This window comes from Melanerpes formicivorus, unplaced genomic scaffold (genome assembly GCF_026170545.1).
Source record: "Melanerpes formicivorus ecotype bairdi unplaced genomic scaffold, bMelFor1.0.p_v2 SCAF_60, whole genome shotgun sequence".
Taxonomy (NCBI): domain Eukaryota; kingdom Metazoa; phylum Chordata; class Aves; order Piciformes; family Picidae; genus Melanerpes; species Melanerpes formicivorus.
In genome coordinates, this window is record NW_027142412.1 from 1,394,435 (window position 1) to 1,412,110 (window position 17,676).

The 17,676-nt window shown below is 58.5% G+C and overlaps 2 protein-coding genes across 2 annotated transcripts; one reads left to right on the forward strand and one right to left on the reverse strand.

Moving 5' to 3' along the window:
* Window positions 1–1,638: 1,638 nt before the first annotated feature.
* SDSL (serine dehydratase like) lies at window positions 1,639–8,365 on the forward strand. The gene is made up of 8 exons (XM_068161790.1): window positions 1,639–1,746; window positions 2,033–2,219; window positions 2,323–2,362; window positions 2,490–2,629; window positions 2,896–2,984; window positions 3,094–3,321; window positions 3,422–3,546; window positions 3,677–8,365. The coding sequence occupies exons 2-8, from the start codon at window positions 2,052–2,054 to the stop codon at window positions 3,868–3,870; spliced, it is 984 nt and encodes a 327-aa protein (XP_068017891.1). The 5' UTR covers window positions 1,639–1,746; window positions 2,033–2,051; the 3' UTR covers window positions 3,871–8,365.
* A 1,129-nt stretch (window positions 8,366–9,494) lies between these two features.
* On the reverse strand, window positions 9,495–16,654 carry LHX5 (LIM homeobox 5). Its single transcript, XM_068161791.1, is given in 6 exon segments — window positions 9,495–9,862; window positions 11,268–11,433; window positions 12,727–12,795; window positions 12,797–13,005; window positions 14,090–14,313; window positions 16,482–16,654. Coding segments are annotated over 6 exon segments (1,209 nt in total).
* Window positions 16,655–17,676: the final 1,022 nt, after the last annotated feature.

Here is a 17,676-nt window from a genome sequence, read left to right on the forward strand (position 1 = left end):
CTTAGCCTCCCTCAGGAGGACTCCTTGCACCTCTGCCCCTGCCACCAAGGGTCCCCAGGCCCTCTCCCCAGGGATGTGATTGCTGCCCCCCTCCTCAGTGCAAGGCAGGGGATGTTGCTCCCTGGACTCTCAGGTGAGCTGGAGCTTGTGTGTCCCCCCTGCCCCTAGTGCCCTCATTCAAGAAATCCTCACCATCCCCCACATTCCCAGTCCCCTGTGTCCCCAAAGCTCAGTGCAGAGGCACTTGGTGTCTGCAGACAGTACTTCTGCAGACACTCTGAAGCCCGATGGTGGTGTGAGCAGCAGGGAGCTGTTGCCACCAAAGACCAGCAACAGGGCTGCCCTGGAGCCCATGTCCTGCTCAGTGCCTGTCGTTAGTAGTGCTCTCAGGGGGGGTTGCAGCACGTTCTGGGTCAGGGGACTGCAATCCTGTGCTCTGAAGCCTGTTCCACTGCTGTCTGGCAGGCAGCAGTGCGGAGCTAGGGTAAGTAGGGAGGTTCCCCAGTGCACCCTGTTTGGCTGTGCCATGCATGTGCCAGCTTGTGTGCTGTGGCCCCCTCCTTGGGAAGCCCATGGAGCCAGCAGGGAGGGACCCAGGACTAACTTTGTGCTAGAGGGCATCTGCTTTCAGAAATCCTCTGGCTGGGAGGTCATAAGCCAGGATCAGACCTTCCTTCCTCCACATCCAACCTTCCTCCTCCTCCTCCTTCAGCCCCTTGGCAAAGAGGTAGGGCATGTTCTGTCGGGGGGTGCCTTACACTTGGGTCTGTCACCAGGGCTGGGTAACAAGAAGGGATCCTGAGCTGTCCTGGAGGAAAAGCAGGGGCCCTCTGCTTGCTTTGCCTGGGGGCTGCTGGACCTCAGGTTCTGGCCAGCCTCTGTCTGGGTCCCTCTGGCATCCCCCCTCCAAGAGGTGTCCATGGGGCACCTCTGCAAGCAGTGCAGGGACTGTTCCCCCATACCCAGACCTCTCCTGCCCACAGCTTGGCCTGCTGGAGCTGGAAGGGGGCTCATCCTGGGGGTGCTCCCCCAGCTGTCAGTGCTGAGCTCCTCTGGAGACATGCAGCTCAGACAGGGACATGCAGTTCAGACAGGGACATGCAGCTCAGACAGGGACATGCAGTTCAGAGGGGGCCTGGCTGGAGGTCTTGGCAGGGTGGGTGTAGGGTTGCAGTGGCTTGTTTGGAGGTGATAAGTGTATCTTAAATTTATCTGCTGGACATCTGGGGAGTGCAGGCTGCCCTTGCTACACCAAGAGTCCAAGGAAACAGGCAAAGTCCACAGATCCACTGGGACACGCTTCTGGCTGCACTTGGAAGAGCTGGTGCTTGTGCCCAGCTGGTGGGGACACTCCCTTGAGGGCCAAATCCTTGGGGACCAAACCCTTGGGGACCCCCAAAGCCCCTTGGGAGCTGCCTCTCCTCTTCCCCCTGTCTCCTGGGTGCCCACTTCCCATCTCCTGGGCATGCCAAGGCTGCTGGGATTTGGCTGCCGGTGCCGCACGTGGCACCATGCCCGGGCCATGTCTGGAGGCTCCTGGCGCTGATCCAGCCCCAGGGTTGGAAAAGCTGCCTGGTGCTGAGCAAACAGGCAGGGCCAGGGCAATGTTTAACATTAATGCTGCTTGGCTGGACCACAGGGACCCGGGGACAGCGGCACGGCCCCTCCAACGTCACCTCTTCCTCCTCCGTCCCTCAAACTCTGCCGCGGCTGTGGGCGAGGAGCTGGGGCCCCACAGGACACCAGGTAATCCCCAGCGGGGGGGTGGGGAGCTGGCTCAGGGGACAGGGTGTGCAGGGGCCGCCTGGGGGCACGGGGGGGTTGAGGACCAGGAGGATGGAGTAGCTCAGATTGCCTTGGGGTTCTGGCAGGGAGAACCCATTGCTGCATCCCAGGGCTGGGAGGGGACGCTGGGAACAGCCTGGTCCCTCTGAAGGGGCTCCTGTGCCCCATGTCCAGCCAGAGATAGGCAGAAGGGCTGTAGGGGGCCCCGCAGGGAGCACCCAGCACCTTCCTCTCCTCTCCCTGGCAGAACACCCATTGCTAGGACCATGGCACCCCAGGCTGGCAAGGGCAAGAAGCCTTTTCACGTCGTCTCACCTCTCCTGGAGAGCCTTCCCCTGTCCAAGGCAGCAGGCACCAAGGTCTACATGAAGCTGGAGAACGTCCAGCCCACGGGCTCCTTCAAGATCAGAGGCATTGGCCACCTCTGCCAGGAGGTGAGTGTGGGCACACAGTGGGTAGGACATTGCTCAGGCCCTTATGGGGGGCGCTGTGGGGGGACACAGCAGCCCTCTCCCCTCCTTCCCTCCTGCCTTTCAGGCTGCCAAGAAGGGCTGCCGCCGCTTCGTCTGCTCCTCAGGTACTGGAACCCGAGCTGGGGCTGGGGCTGGTGCTGGGGCTGGGGCTGGGGCTGGGGGGGCGCTCTGGGGGATGCTCGTGAGTACTACAGGGGGGTCGAGGCGGGCCTGACACCCCACTGCCTGCAGGAGGCAACGCAGGTCTGGCAGCAGCATACTCAGCCAAGAAGCTGGGGCTGCCCATCACCGTCGTGGTCCCCAGCAGCACCGGCTCCACCACCGTGCGCAGACTGCAGGAGCTGGGGGCAGAGGTGGAGGTCTCCGGCAAGGTACCCCCCTAAAACTGGGCTGGAGGGGAGGCAAGAGCTGAGCCTGAGCTCAGCCTGCTCTGTGGCACCAGGGATGTGCGTGGCAAACCTCATCCCAAAATGTCTCTCTTCCTGCATTGCCTGCACCCTGTTACCTTGGGGACCACCACCTCAGTCCAGTGCCCCACGTGGGCTTCCGGTGTCCCCTGGTCCCCCACCCTTGACTGATCTCCAGGGTGAAAGGGCTGGATGCAGCCCTGCTGAGCTCCCCTTCCACCCCACCCCAGGTGTGGGATGATGCCAACAGAAGAGCCTTGGAGCTGGCACAGACCAAGGGCTGGGTCATCGTCCCCCCCTTTGACCACCCCTTGGTGTGGTGAGTGCTGCCAGGGCTCAGCTCCTGCATCCCTGTCCCCATCCCCGAGGTTCAAACTGGCTCAGGGTGCCCCCACACTGCATCCTCCAGCCCCCTCCTCGCCCTGCAGGCAGGGTCACGCCAGCCTGGTTGAGGAGCTGAAGGAGTCTCTGGACACCAAACCGGATGCCCTGGTGGTGGCGGTGGGCGGCGGGGGGCTGCTGGCAGGCGTTGTGGCTGGCCTGCAGCAGGTGGGCTGGCAGGATGTCCCTATCATTGGTGCCGAGACCTGGGGGGCCCACAGCTTCCACGCGGCACTGGAGGCCGGGCAGCTGGTCTCCCTGCCTGACATCACCAGGTGAGCTGCTTCCTGCACGTCACGAGTTGGTGGGCCTCAGCCCATCCCACTGAAGGGGTCCCAGGGCCTTCCTGACTGCCTCCCTCCTCCTCTGTCCCAGCGTGGCCAAGTGCCTAGGAGCCAAGACTGTGGCAGCACGGGCACTGGAGTGTGCCCAGGAGTGCCAGGTCATCTCCCAGGTGGTGGAGGACACGGAGGCTGTGCGAGCTGTGGAGCAGTTCCTGGGTGAGCAGGGGCCAGCTGGGCGTGCAGGGGCACTGCCAGGCCCTGGGACCGGCCCGGGACGTGGCGGACACGGAGGGGCTGTTGGGGTAAGCGGGCGGCTCAGGGTGTCCCCCTGCTGTTGTCCCCACAGACGACGAGAGGATGCTGGTGCAGCCGGCGTGCGGGGCCGCCCTGGCTGTGCTCTACACGGGGCGGCTGCAGCGGCTGCAGGCTGAGGGGCGGCTGCCGACCCTCCTGTCCTCCGTGGTGGTAGTGGTCTGCGGGGGGAGCAGCATCCAGCTGGCCCAGCTGCGGGCCCTGAAGAGCCAGCTGGGGCTGGAGTGACACCTGCCCTAAGGAGAGGGACGCAGCGCGGCCCGGCTGGCACCCGCTCTTTGTCTTCCACCCTAATAAAGCCGGGCAGATGCAGGGCCGGACTCCTTCTGCATCCCCAGCACCCAGTATGTCTCCTCTTGCATCCCCAGCACCCAGTATGTCTCCTCTTGCATCCTCTGCCCCAGCATGGTGACTCCTGCATCCCCAGCACCCAGCATCCCTGTCGGGATAGGGAAACTGAGGCACGGAGGGCAGGCAAGACTTGGGCTCAGGATGAAGCTGGGACTCTGCCTGTGCCTCCCCCTGCCTGTCTGAGGGCAGGACTGAGGCACCCACATCCTACTCTGCCCTTTGGCATCCTCCAGCCCCGACTCCTCCCTCCCCTCCCTCCCCAGCTCCTCCCCAGGCTGTTTGGACCGCAGCTTCCTGCCTCAATTAGCAAGCGCTCCCTGGCTGCCTAATTACTTTGCTACTGTCTTTATGCATTATTATTCTAATGATTATTAATTATTACAATCTTCTCCCATTCCTGCCGCGCTGTCTGCGGTCAGGAGAGAACAACAGGCACAGACCCGCTTGTTATGGTGATTTATTGGTGGAGTTCCCCGGCGTGTGTGACACCCGCAGGCTCCGACGTGCGCCAACACGTGTCTGTGTGTCCCGTCCTGGAGCCCTCCTCTTTCCACCCCATCCCACTCCTCCTCCCGTTGCCCCCTTCCCTCCAGGCTTCCCTGATCTTCCTCATTCCCACCCCGCAGTGCTATGTTTGCTTTGCCCTTTGCTGTTGTACCTCTCAGGGGGGTTTGGTCACCCTCCCCACCCCCAACAACATTTCTCCCCTCTCTTTCATCCCATCCCAGGGTGATGTGGGGTTTTGCTCTCACTGGGGCTCTCCCCCCCTGACTGCTCTCTGGTTCCCTAGCTGAGCCCATGCCTCAAGCATCACCTGGTCATGTTGAGCAGGGAAACAAAGCTTCACCTGCCCCAAAACCTTCCTCAGCTTCCTCCTCCTCCCTGTCTGAGCCAAAGAACCTCAGCCCCAGGTCTACATCAGAGTCCTAACCACAGGCATCCCCCACAAAGCCTTTTCTCCCAGCCTGTGCCTGCCCCAGGACCTGACTGCCAACGCCACAGAAACACTCTGCCTGCCTTCTGCCTTTCTCCCCTCTACCCTCCCATACCTCCCAACAGCCAGGGCAGTCCCCCTAAGATGTTTCTTGGAGGCCCAGACCCCATAAATCAAAACTCTGCTGCTCCATGGTGAGCAATATCTTATGTAAAAAAGTGTTCCCAGGGAGCACCAAAGGCTGGAGAATCCTATTACCAGGCACACTATTAATTATAGGGAGTCAGCCCAACCTACTCCAGCCATTTTTTATCCCAGGCCCCAAACCTGATTACTTTCCACCTTCTGCAGACCTTCCCTTTCCAAGGAAAAAAAAAGAGGAAAAAGGTCAGGGGAAAAAAAAACCAAACCCAAACAATAACATTGATGTTTGCCCAGGGGCTTTTGAAAGTGAGTTTGTTCCCAGGACTGGTGCTGCTCTGCTGGGGCCTGGAGGGAGCTGGGAGTTGTGGGGATGTTTCCCCAGCATGGATCTACCTGAGGGTTAGTGCTGGTGGGGTTTGAGCTCCTCAACAGGGAGCTTTGCCCCTTCTTTGCCTTGATGAAGAGGTGCTTGGGCTTTGGGTACTAGCTGGTGGGGAGGGATTGGGCTTTGGATGTCACTGGCAGGGACACTGGGGTGAAGGTTGTCTAGGGGACACTGTGGGATGGCATGACACTGGCTGGTGGGGGAGAGATCACCTGTATCATAGTATCATAGTAGTATCAGTCAGGGTTGGAAGGGGCCACAAGGATCAGCTAGTTCCAACCCCCTGCCATGGGCAGGGACACCCCACACTAGATCAGCCTGGCCAGAGCCTCATCCAGCCTGGGCTTAAACACCTCCAGGGATGGGGCCCCAACCACCTCCCTGGACAACCCATTCCAGGGCTTCACCACTCTCATGGTGAAGAACTTCCTCCTCACCTCCAGCCTGAATCTCCCCACCTCCAGCTTCATTCCACTCCCCCTAGTCCTCACTACCTGTAGTCACCCTGCAGCTGGAGGCAGGTTGAATCCTGGGTCCTGGTGTCGTCCTGGGACCCTGAGCTCAGCTGCCATGGGGATACCCTGACTGTGATGGGGATCCCAGTTTCAGTTGTGGTAGTATCCCCTTGATCCCAGTTGCAATGGGAACCCTGATCCCAGCTGCAACGGAGACCCAGCCTCAGTTGTGCTGCTGTACCTTGACTCTAGTTGTGATGGGGACTCCAGCCCTGGCTGTGGTTAAGGACAGGGATGACCAAGGGGCTGACCCCAGCTACTGCCTGCAAGGCCAACCCCACATCCCATGGCCTGGATCCATCCCAGTGTGCTTCCCCCAGCCATCAGGCTCCCTCTGCCCGTGCCAAGCCACAGGTGTTTGCTAGGATGGGGAAGCCCAGGCCAACACCAGCCCCTGCCCAGTGACCTGGGGGATAATCTGGCTCCTGCACCCACCTCTGAGCCGTGGAGCACAGCCAGTAAAGCTTCTCCATGACAGCAGAGCCCTGATCTGGTGGCTGCTCCGAGAAGTCCCTTCCTCCTGCACAGAGCCCCTGGGCCTTGCACCACCTGAAGTGGCAGCTTGGAGCGTGCCAGCATCACCCCAAATCCCTCCTGTGTTCAGAGGTGGGAGTGCCATGGCAGCTTGCAAACTTCCTTCAGGCTTTAGGGGTGTCATAGCAGCCTGCAAACTTCCTTCAGGCTGTTATGATATCCCTGTATGCCTCGGGAATATTAATGGTAAATTATTATTGCTATTATTGTTATTATGAGTATTGTTATTGTTGTTATGTTGTTGTTATTATTGTTATTAAATTAATTCATAGCAGCCGTTGTTCACCCAGGGAATGACCTTGTGCTCCATTTTCCAACCCTCAGAATGCTGCTGGGAGGGAGTTCTTGAACACCACCTTGCCCTGCCCTTAATAAGAAGCTTTCATTACCTGCTGACTCTGACAGCCTGGGAGGTGTGGAGCAGGAGGGAGGGACCAGCTGCCCTCCTGCCTCAGTTTCCCCACCTGCTACATGAGGAGAAGATGGGAGGGGGGGATAAGAGCCTAGCGTCTTTGTGGTGTCTCCATCCCCTGGCCGAGGCATCCCTCGAGGCTCAGCCTGGCTCGTTTGCCACCCCGTTATTAATGCTGGTAATGGTATAGGAAGGATAAATTCCACCACTTGGCTGAACAGGGAAAATATGCAGAGAAGTGGTTGGCTTTTCATAAATCATCAGTGCTCCGTGCTCCAGCCGAGCCAGGACTTAAAATTCAGGTCAGGAGAGAGGGACTCTCGTAAGCCAGCCAGGGGAAGGTAATTTATTCTGTTTATATCTTTTTACTGCAAGACAAGGGAGGGGAGGGGGAAACTCTGCCATGATTTTTGCATTTTAAATATTAGTTCAGAGGCACAGCCTGCCTTGGACTTTATTTATTTCTGTGTCTAGGAAAACCAGAGAGGGGCAGCAGGAGCAGAGTGAGAGGGGCAGCAGGAGCAGAGTGAGAGGGGCAGCAGGAGATGTGTGAGAAGGGCAGCAGGAGCAGAATGAGAAGGGCAGCAGGAGACATGTGAGAGGGGCAGCAGGAGAAAAGTGAGAGGGGCAACAGGAGATGTGTGAGAGGGGCAGCAGGAGAAGAGTGAGAGGGGCAGCAGGAGAAGTGTGGGAGGGATGGACTGGGGTCCTGGGGGCTGGGGGGAGACACCTCCTCCTGCCTGCTCTCTGTGCTCCCCTGGGGCAGATTTGATGGCATTCATAGACATCCCCTTCCCTTGGTGTCCCCCTCAGTGCCTCCCTCAGCTGACCCTCCTGGCACCCCCATGGCACCCCACCATGGGCTGCTGTGCCCAGCAGGGCTGCGAGTGCCTCTGGGGTGCCTTGTGGGGGGGTTCTTGAGAGGTACACACAACGCATTTGCCCCCCAGGGAGAAAGACATGATGCACTGGGGAAGCTGTTGAGCTGGGTAACGTGTGTGTATCCCCTCCCCAGTGCCAAGGCGACAGGGAAATGGGTGGGCCTGGCATACCAGGTGGGTGACGCAGCAGCCCGCGTCCCACTCAGCCGACTGATGGGGCACTGCTGGCCCCGGCGTGCGGGGGACGGAGCGGGGAGGAGCAGCGGGGCAGCCCCCCCAGCATCACCCTTAAACCAAACAACTGATAAAGCGAAACGAAAGGGACCAGGTGACCGAACAGCAGGTAACTAAAAGGTTGTTTTTATTCACAATGAACAACAAGAGCCATTCACACTAACAGCCTCTGCAAGAGGCAGTGGGGACAGGGAAACCCACAACGCTTTCAGGAAACAACTTTTCCCCCACCCCCTCCCCCTTTTTTCCTTTTCCATTCTCCTTCCTTTTCCTTCCATGTTTTTCTTTAATGTTTCAGTTTTTTATAACCCCCTTTCTATCTTCTCTTCCCCCTCCCTCCCCCCCTTCCCCTGCCCTCCAAATCCCACTCCATCTCCCCCGGTCGCCACCCCCTCCCCTCCCTGCCTTCCAAAGAGAGAGAGAAAGAGAGAAATAAAACTTGGGAGCCTCCGAAGACTAAAGTACAATAAATAATCAGTAAACACAAAAACATACTTTATTTGTTTCTCCTTTATACAAAATAAAGAAACTAGAAGCAAAAACTATAATACATCCTTAAGTTGTTGGCAGAGCCTCCTGGGAAAACACTGGGGTGGGACTCGGGGGGGGGGGGGGGCGTCGAGGCTCGGGCCTGAATTTCTGCTCTTCTGGGTGGGTTTGCTCTGGGTTTGGGATTTCTTCCTTTTTGTTGGAGGGTGGGTTTATTTATTTCCTCTTTTTTTTTTTTCGCTGTATTTTTCCTGTTTCTGCCTCTTTCTGGTGTCTTTTCCAACTCAGCCAGTCAGCCCCACCACGTCCACACCCACACCACACACCCCCCGCGCCGCCTGCAACTCGTTACCCAAAAACCCAGGTCCCAACCCACCTTCTCCTTGGGGGATAAACTGGGAACAACAAAAAACAAGGGCAGAGGAGGGGCTGGAGTGTGGGAGGGGTTATTCCTGCTATTCCCCATTCCCCCACACATCATAATGTGGTAGGGGATAGTTAAAAAGGATGCTAATTAGCAAGGGGGGTGGGGGGTGGTGGGGAGGAGGGCTGCCCAGCCCCCACCCCTCTCCTGGGACCTGTGTCCAGGTGAGTTCAGCTTTGGTCCAAGGTGGTGGTCCCGACGCTGGTGGGGAAGTAGGGGGGCGATCTTCGGGGCTCGGCACCATTCATTGCCCCTCGCCCTCCCCCTCAATGCCGGGGTGGGGGGAGGAAGGTGCCGGCAGGGGGAGGTAGCGGGGTGGCCCCAAGGTCCCACAGAAAGGGCGCAGTGATACTGCAGTGATGGGGGGGAGGATGCAGGGATGCGTTTTGGCATCGGAGGAGGGTCGTTATCCAGCGGTGGTGATGTGATGCGCCTTGGTCCAGGGTGAGAAAGTTGGGGCGGGGGGGGGGGAGGGGACACGCGTGGGCTGGGGGACCGTGGGGCTGTTTGCCCCCCCTCCACACGCACACACGCGTGCCCACGCCAGGCCTACCACACCGCTGCCTCGCTGAGCTCCGGGTTGGGGTGTGAGAGGGCCCCGCTGTAGCCGCTATTGCTGGACATGGAGAAGGGTGGGCTGGGCCCCCCGCTGAAGACCTCCCCCGGGATGGGGTGCAGCGAACCGGTCATCCCCGGCTCGGGGCTGGGGGTGTCGGGATGCGAGATCATATCCGTGTACCTTTGGTTTTCTGAGGAGTGGTGTCCGCTTAGGGGGGGCTCCAAGGGTCCCAGGGGTGTGGAGCCAGGTCCTGAGTTCTGAAGGTAGCTGGAGTCGGCCGGGGATTGGGCTTGGGAGGGTGGCCCGTGGGGGAAAAAGTCATAGTTGCCTCCCGGTCCGTAGTAGTCACCTTGGTAATCTGGAGAGGGAGGAGAAAACGATGAAGCCGGGACAAAAAAAATCCTTTTGGACTCCCTACTGTGTTCCACATCCAGCCCTGAGCCGCTGTGGTCACCCCCTCCAAAGTGCTCTGCTGGCTTTCTGGGCTGTGGAGCCCAAATCTGAGCCCAACCCGAGAGAGAAATAAGCCCCTCCTAAGGGCTGCAGTGCTCATCACCCTCTCTCCCTGCTCAGCCTGGGAAGGAGGGGATGCAGGAGGGCAAGGAGCAAGGGCTGGGACAGCTTTGCAGGTGGGGGGATGAGCTCAATTTAATGCTTAGCTGATGGGGGGAAAGTATACACAGAGAATGGGGATAAATAGATATAGATATATATATATATAAAGTAATATATATATATATATAATGGGAATGAGTAAAAACTTAATGGGTCTGAGAAAAATGCATATATATTTTTTCCCCTCATTCCCTATATATCAGAGGAAGGAGGAAAAGGAACTGTAAAGGGGATGGGGGAAAATATATACAAAGGGAATGGGGGAAAGGAAATATAAATGAAATGGAAAGGGGGGGAAAAAATAAAGGAAATACACTGGGGGGATAAACCCCAACATATGTATTGAGGGGAAAAAGCATAATGGGGAAATATTTTAGCTTGGAGAAACTACTTGGTCTGGGGGAAATTAATTCTAGCTCAGCAGCCTGGAAGGGATGTAGAAACTAATTGCAAGGCGGGAAGGGGAGCCTGGGAAGCCCCCCCCCCCCAGCAGGGAAGACACTTTGAAAATGTGGCTTCTGGGGGCCTCTGCCGGAGTGGGGGGAGCTGGGAGACAGCGGCGCCGTCCCGCTGCACCCATCCCGTCCCGTCGGGGCGGCGGGGAGGGCCCGGCGGCAGTGACCTTCCATATGCCGTGGGACGCGGGCGGTAATGGGAACAACCGCGGCCTGAAGGGGCACAAAAGCCCCGCAGCTGGAGCTTTGTTCGCGGGAAGAGGGCTGCGGCCGCCCGCCACACACGGTGCAAGGCGCGGGGGTGGCGTGGGGGGGACGTGTCTGCGTGTGCGTGGACGTGCGTGTGGGTGAGAGCACTCGTGTGCGCAGGGATGCGTATCCGTGCGCCGGTGTGAGCGTTGCACAGCCCTGAGTGTACACGCGCGTGGGAACGCACGTCTGGTTCACGCGTGGGGGTTCATAGCTCGTTGATGCGTGCGTGTACACAACTGGTTCACACTCGTGGGTGTGCACGCGCAGACGATTTAGCTTGCGTGGGGCGGTTCCGTGCCCCTCACCGTCCCCTCGGGGCCGCGGGAGCAGGAGGAGGGGGGGAAAAAAGCCCTGGGAGAAGCAGGACAGACGAGGAACAAAGGGAAAGGGAAGGAGAAAGGAAGGACGGATTGGGAAGAACCCCCGCGGGCGGTCCCTCACCTCCGTAGTACGTGTAGGGGGTCGAGCCGAGCATCTCGGACTCGTCGAGGCGGCCGCCGAGGGGCCGCATCCTGCGCGGGCTGCGGAAGAAGGCGTGGCGGCGGGCACCCAGCGCGCTCAGCTGCTTCATCCGCCGCTCCTTGGACCGACGGTTCTGGAACCAGACCTGCGGCATGGCCGTGGTCAGCGCCCACCCTCTGGACTGGGGATACCCCCACCCCCAAGTCTGACCGGGGAAAGGGATGGAAATCGTGGATGGAAGTCAAGTGGGACGCGTTTAAGCAGATCTGGATGGGTTTTAAGATTCTACCCTCTCCCCTCTGCTAATAGCCCCGAAAGGAGCACGGGAGGGGAGAGGGGAGGGGAGTGTTGGGGGCTGTGCACACACAAAATAATGACGTTCATTGAAATCCTGGTTGCACCCCACCAGGAGCATCCCCAGCCTGCCTGTCCCTGCAAAGCAGAGGCCAACCAAGAGGTATGGGGAGAATTTTCCCTTAGGGAAAGGGAAGAAGGGAGGAAAAGAGGGAAGGAAAAAGGTGAAGAGCAATTCCAAAGCGTGGTGGAAAGCGGAGAGCAGGGACCTGAGTGCCGGCTGCAGCCGGTAGCAAAGCCGGCCGGGGAAAGTGGGGATAAAAGGGAAGCAGAAGGTGCGGCTGCCTCACCAGAATCGCACCTCCCCAGCCCATGCACCCCTTTCCCCCGGGTTACCGGGGTGGCTGGGCTGCTGCCCCAGTCCCCTCTGTGTCCCCAGGCTCGGGGGGAACGAGTATATCCCAAACCTCTGGGGACTCCTCTGTGCCAGAAGCCGGGACTCGCAGCCGGGGAGTCCTCCCTTATTAAAGCCCCGATTAAAGCCCATTAATCCCGGCATTTCCAGAGGGATTTTCTTCCCGGGCGCGGTGTGGTGAGGGCGTGCCGGGCTGCTGCAGAGTGCGCTGCCTTCTCCTCACTCTCACAACCCCGGGGGAAGCCAAGGCAAGGCAGTGGAGCAGTCCGGCCAGCTCAGCATTTGGTTTTCATCTCTCCCCATGGGGTCAATTGGACCATCAAGGTGGGACCGTTAAGGGACGGGGGATCCCCACTAACCCACGGGAAGATAAGGCAGGCGCAGGACTGGGTTTGGGGTGATGCTGGCGGGGCACAGACGGTGCTTTCCTGTCCCCCACTTCCTTGTGCAACCAGCCTCGGTGTCCCAAACCCTTTTCCAGAGCCCAGGGGAGACTCTCATGGACTTGAACTATGTGAGCTCCCAGCAGCACCCTTTCTCCTTCCCTCCCCACGCGGGTTCTTTCCCAGTCTCTGCTTTCTGGGAGAGGAAATCGCCCGCCACGAAGCTCTGATGTCACCAGAATTTTGGTCTGAAATAGGAATGACGTCACTGGCCAGCCCCATGACATCACACTGTCGAGCGGGGAGGGCTGTGGTGGGGCAGGGGGGTGGGCTGGGGCTGCCCTACCTGGATAACTCTCATGTTGAGACCGGTCTCCTGGGCCAGCTGCTCTCGGATATGGCGAGTGGGTTTGGGGGGTGGCAGCGAAGGCAGCTTTGAGGGTCTCCAGCTGCTTGGCTTTAATGGTCGTACGGGGCCCCCTCCTCTTGGTGCCCGAGTTCTGCTCCTCGTTCTCGTTGTTGGTGGTCTCCTTGTCCGAGGAGGTAGAGTTGTCTGTCTCCTTGGTGTCGTCCTGCATGGGGTCCTGGAGATCCGGGGACAAACTCCTGTCTGTACATGAGGACACTGTAAAGGAGACCCAGAGAGGAAGGGGGGGGGTGGATGACTTAGGGGACAGATCAACCCCCCTTCTCCTCTGCCCTCCCCGGGTCGGCTGCTTTCCAGGAGAAGGTTTAGGGGTGTTGGAGAGCAGCAAGGGGTGCAGATCTTTGCCCCCCTGGTATCCCTGATGCAGCATTCCCCCAACATCAAGCACAGCTCCAGTCAAGCACCTCCTGATCCGGCCCTGCGCACCGCAGGGAGCTGGGGAGGGGGTGATTCCCCCAGGCCCACTGCAGTCCCCCCCTGCCATTTCCCCTGTCCTCCCCCCGCGCCTTTCACACTGGGAAGAAGGATGTGCCGCTCGGAAAAATGCAGCCTTTCCCTGTCGGGGTCTCGGGGGGTGGGTCTCCAATCACTGCCTTAAGCCTGGCTCATACCCCCCAACCTCAGCCACCACCACCCCCCTCCCGGGGCCCCTGATGCCAGCACCACCACCCCCAAGGCCAAGCTCTACTCGCCTCGCTCACAGCAGCGGCCCCACTGACTGGCGTGGCAGGATCCGGCCCCGGGTGCTGGACGGAGAGAGAGCCCACGGAAGGGGGTGAGCACAGGCGCCTGGCATGGTTGGGACAGCAGGAGTGGGCCTGATCCTGCTCTCCTGGCGCAGAGACAGCTTCCAAGGAAGTCAAATGGGAGCTTTGCCTCTGGGTGAAAGGAGGCGAAGGATCAGGCCCACGGCGCGGGGGGACTGGGAACACTCGCGGGGGTGTGGTGTGGTGGTGGTCTGGGGCATGGGGGGGACTCTGGGGCCAGGCCCAGGGTAGGGGGGACCTGATTCCTCACCACCCCATATTCCCTCAGCCGTAAGGGCCAGGGCAGTGACGCTGGGGACTCACCCCAGACGTGCTGCTGGGGGAATCGCAGGCCCTTGCACCCCATTTAAAGGCTTTCACCCCAAATCCCTCCCTGCGGATTAACTGGAAGGAGAGAGGGCGTCAAGCTGGCTGCAGGGTGCAACCCCCTCACCCCGCCAAAAGCAAACCTCCTTGGAGGTTTGGAGCAGCAGGATGCAGCCCCTGGAGGTGCGGTGGAGCTGAGGCGCTCGTACCTGAGTTGAGGCTGCCTTCCTTCAGGCTGGGAGAGTTCAAATAGTCCTCTTTGCAAACAAATTTGTTCTCGTCTATGATATAGAGTTCCTCGCCCGTGGAGAGCTGCTTGTTGCAGACCATGCAGGTGAAACAGTTCAGGTGAAAGACTTTGTTCCGGGCTTTGCGGACGAGGTCGCTGGGAGAAATCCCTTGGGAACAGCCAGCGCATTTGGTACCAAACCTCCTGGAGAGGGGAGGAAGAAAAGAGAGCTGGGAGGAAAAGGATAGCTTGATGGGGGAGAAGGGGGGAAAGAAAGAGCTAGGGGAAAAGCCAGGGCTGGGGGAAAAACGGGCTGGGGGAGGGGGAAACTGGGGGCTGGGGGAAAAAAATGGGGGCTGGGGGGGAAAAATGGGACCCGGAGAAAAAAAACCGGGAGCTGGAGGGAAAAAAGGAGACCTGGAGGAAAAAAACCCTGCACCTGGGGGAAAAAAAATCCCGTGAACTAGCGGGGAAAAAAAAACAGGGGCTAAGGGGAAAACGGGAGCTGGGGGTTAAAAAACGGGAGTGTGGGGGGAAAAAACCAGGCTGGTGGCAAAACAGAAGCCAGTGAGGGGAAACGGGGACTAGGCGAAGAAAAAAAAGGGGGCTGGGGAGGAAAAAATGGGGGCTGAAGGAAATAAAACATCAAAGAGAGCCGGGAGCCCCGGTGGCGATCGGCTGTTGGCTGGGGGAGCCCCTTTATACCGATCCCCTCCCACTCCTCAAAACCCCACCAAAGGAGCCCGATCCTCCAGCATCTTCTCGCATCGAATCCAGCGATTCGCATCCCCGGCTCCTTTAGGGTGAAGAGGAGGAGGAGAGCCTTCACCCCCTCGCAGCCCCCTCGCAGTTTGGGGTGTCCTCACCCGCGGGACACACATCCACACAAGAACATTCTCCGCTGTATTTGGAGCCCAGAAGGGCCGGGATGGAGAAGAGGGTGGTGGAGGTTCCCTGCCGAGCTCACGGGGATGGGCGGATTTCGTTTTAAGCGGTGCTTCCCCGGTGGGGAACGGGGAGTTATCGGCTCCGCCCGGCACCGGCCTGAGAACCCCGGGGAGAAACCGGGGCTCATTAGAGCCAGAACGACGGACAAAGGGAGGTGCGGCGGAGGGAGCTCCGCTCCCCGCAGCATCCCGGGGCCCCAGCCTGGCACTGGCACCGTCCCACTCTGCCCCGGGGGGATTTTTCCTGGTCGGGAATAGCGCTTTGGATATCTCAGATTTTTTCTTCCTTTCGCTGGAGGCAGAGGGTTTGGCTCTGGGGATTTTTTTGTTGTTGTTTTCTTTTGTCTGTTTGTTGGGTTTGGTTTTTTTTTTTTCTTTTTCTTTCTGTGTTTTTTTTCCTCCCCAGGAGAAGCCTTTTTTTGTTTGTTTGTTTGTTAAGGAAAAGAAATCAAAATCCAGGGGATCCAGGTTGCAAACGATTTCCTCAGGGAATAAAAAAAATCAAACCAAACCCCAAACACCCAACCAACCACCACCACCACAACAAAAAACCCCAACACAACCCTCCCCCCCAAGAACAACAAAACCCTAAAACCCCCAAACCCCAAAGCAAACTACAGCAACAACAAAAGAAACCTAAAAAACGCCTCCAAAACAAAACCAAAAACCCCAAACCAAAACCAACCCCCCCCAAAAAAACAAACAATAAAACCCCCCAAACAACCCCAGGTTCCGGGAGCGGGGGTCGCCAGTGCCCGGTCCCTGGGGAAACTGGGGCTGCCAGGCCCCGGGGTGCCTAGGTAGAGTCCCCCCTTATTCCCCTCCGGTCACGGCACAACTTCTGCCTCCCTCGGTGCTTCCAGTGACGTTGATGTAGTGAGAGCATTAGGAGTCATAAGTCATCGCCCCCCTCTTCCCATCCCGGCCCCTAATTTCCTCATCTGCACCTTATCGCAGTCATTAGAGGCGTTTAAGGAGCACCGCCGGGGGCTGCTGGTGGAAACAAGGTTTTGGACACCGTTTTCACCGGGGCCTGCGGTCCCAGGAGGTGGGCGAAAAGCTCCAGGCCGGGCCCAGGAGCAGGGTTGTGGGGAGCACAGGGCTGCGAGGCCCGGTGCTGGTGGAGGCAAGGTCATAGGTAGACTGAGCGGCGGGGCACAGCCTGGCAGCCCCTACCTCAGGCTGCAGCAGCGACCGTAGTGCAGCCGTCGATTCCCCTTCCCGGGGCTCCCCGGGCCCGGGGGGCGGCTTCCCCACCGGAGCGTTGGGGCAGGCTCGGTACCGATCCTCGGTAGAGAAGGATGGGAAGGGAAGCAGAGACATCCCTCCTGAAAGCTCCGGGAGAGACCCCCGGGGAGGCCGGGTGTGATGTGACCCTCCTCACCCTCTTCGTAGCCGTTGTCGGAGTCGGGAGGACACACTCACCTGAAAAAGTCATTTTTGCAGTAGAGTTTGCCTTCCCTGGAGAAACATTTCTCGGTTAGGTTGCACTTGCACTCGCAGCACTGAACGCATTTGATGTGCCATGCCCTGTCCAAGACGTTGAGGAGGAACCTGTCCAAAATCGGCCTCTCGCAGCCCGCACAATGCACCATCATAACCTCCGCCGGGGGATGGAGAAGAGCAAGAGGAGAAACCAGCCCCGCACCGGCGGCAAGAAACGGCAGGGCGAAACCGTATTGAAAAAAACAAAGATTTTTTTTTTTTTTTAAATAAAAAATAAATTAAAAAAAAAATTAAGGAAAAAAATGAGAGAAAGAGGGAAAGAAAAAAAAAAAAGAAAAGAAAAAAAGAAAAGGGAAAAAATAAGGGGAAAAAAAAAAAAAAAGAATCAGAGAAACAATTCAAAACAAACCGAAGAGGAAATAAAGGGAAAAAAAAAATTAAGAAACGGAGCAGCTGTCAACTTCTTCCCCCTCTTCTCTCCGGAGTCTCGGTGGTGGGAGGCAAAAAAACGATGCCCAAAAAAAAATGCAATAAAAGAATCCGAACCACCCCCGAGAAATAATGATGATAATAATAATAATAATAATAATAGGAATAAGAGCTGGAAGAATAAAAACCACCCCTAAATCCACCCCCCGGGTCCCTCCGGAGCGGCCCGGGAGCTGCGGGAGCGTTGCTGGCGGGCTCTGCGGCAGCGGGCGCGGCGGGAGGGGTACATGAACCCCCCCCCTGCAGCCGGCAGCCCCGGGGCCTCGCTCTGCTCCGCCGCCGCCGCTCCGCCACTCTCATGCTGTCCCCATCGCCAGCTTTGTCCCCCGCCTTAGTAATTCGCGCATCCTTATTCAGATTTGGTGACGGAGGGACCCGCGTCGGCCTGCTTGGGACCAATGGGGTGGCGGTAACCATGGCAACCTCTTAATTTATAGCATATCTAAATTGGCTCCTGCCTTCTGCTTGGCACAGAGGGAAAAAAACAACGCGCCTCTATTGTTGAGGGTGGCTTGTACCTGTGCCGCCAAGTGAGTATGCACCTGCCTGGGGGGCTGGGGGGCTTGGAGGGAGGACACGATGACAGGCTGCCCCCCAAACAAATCTATTTCCACCCCCACAAAAATCTATTTTCCCCCCAAAAAACTCTGGTCTCCACTCCCCCCCTTCCGCCCAAAAAATCCAC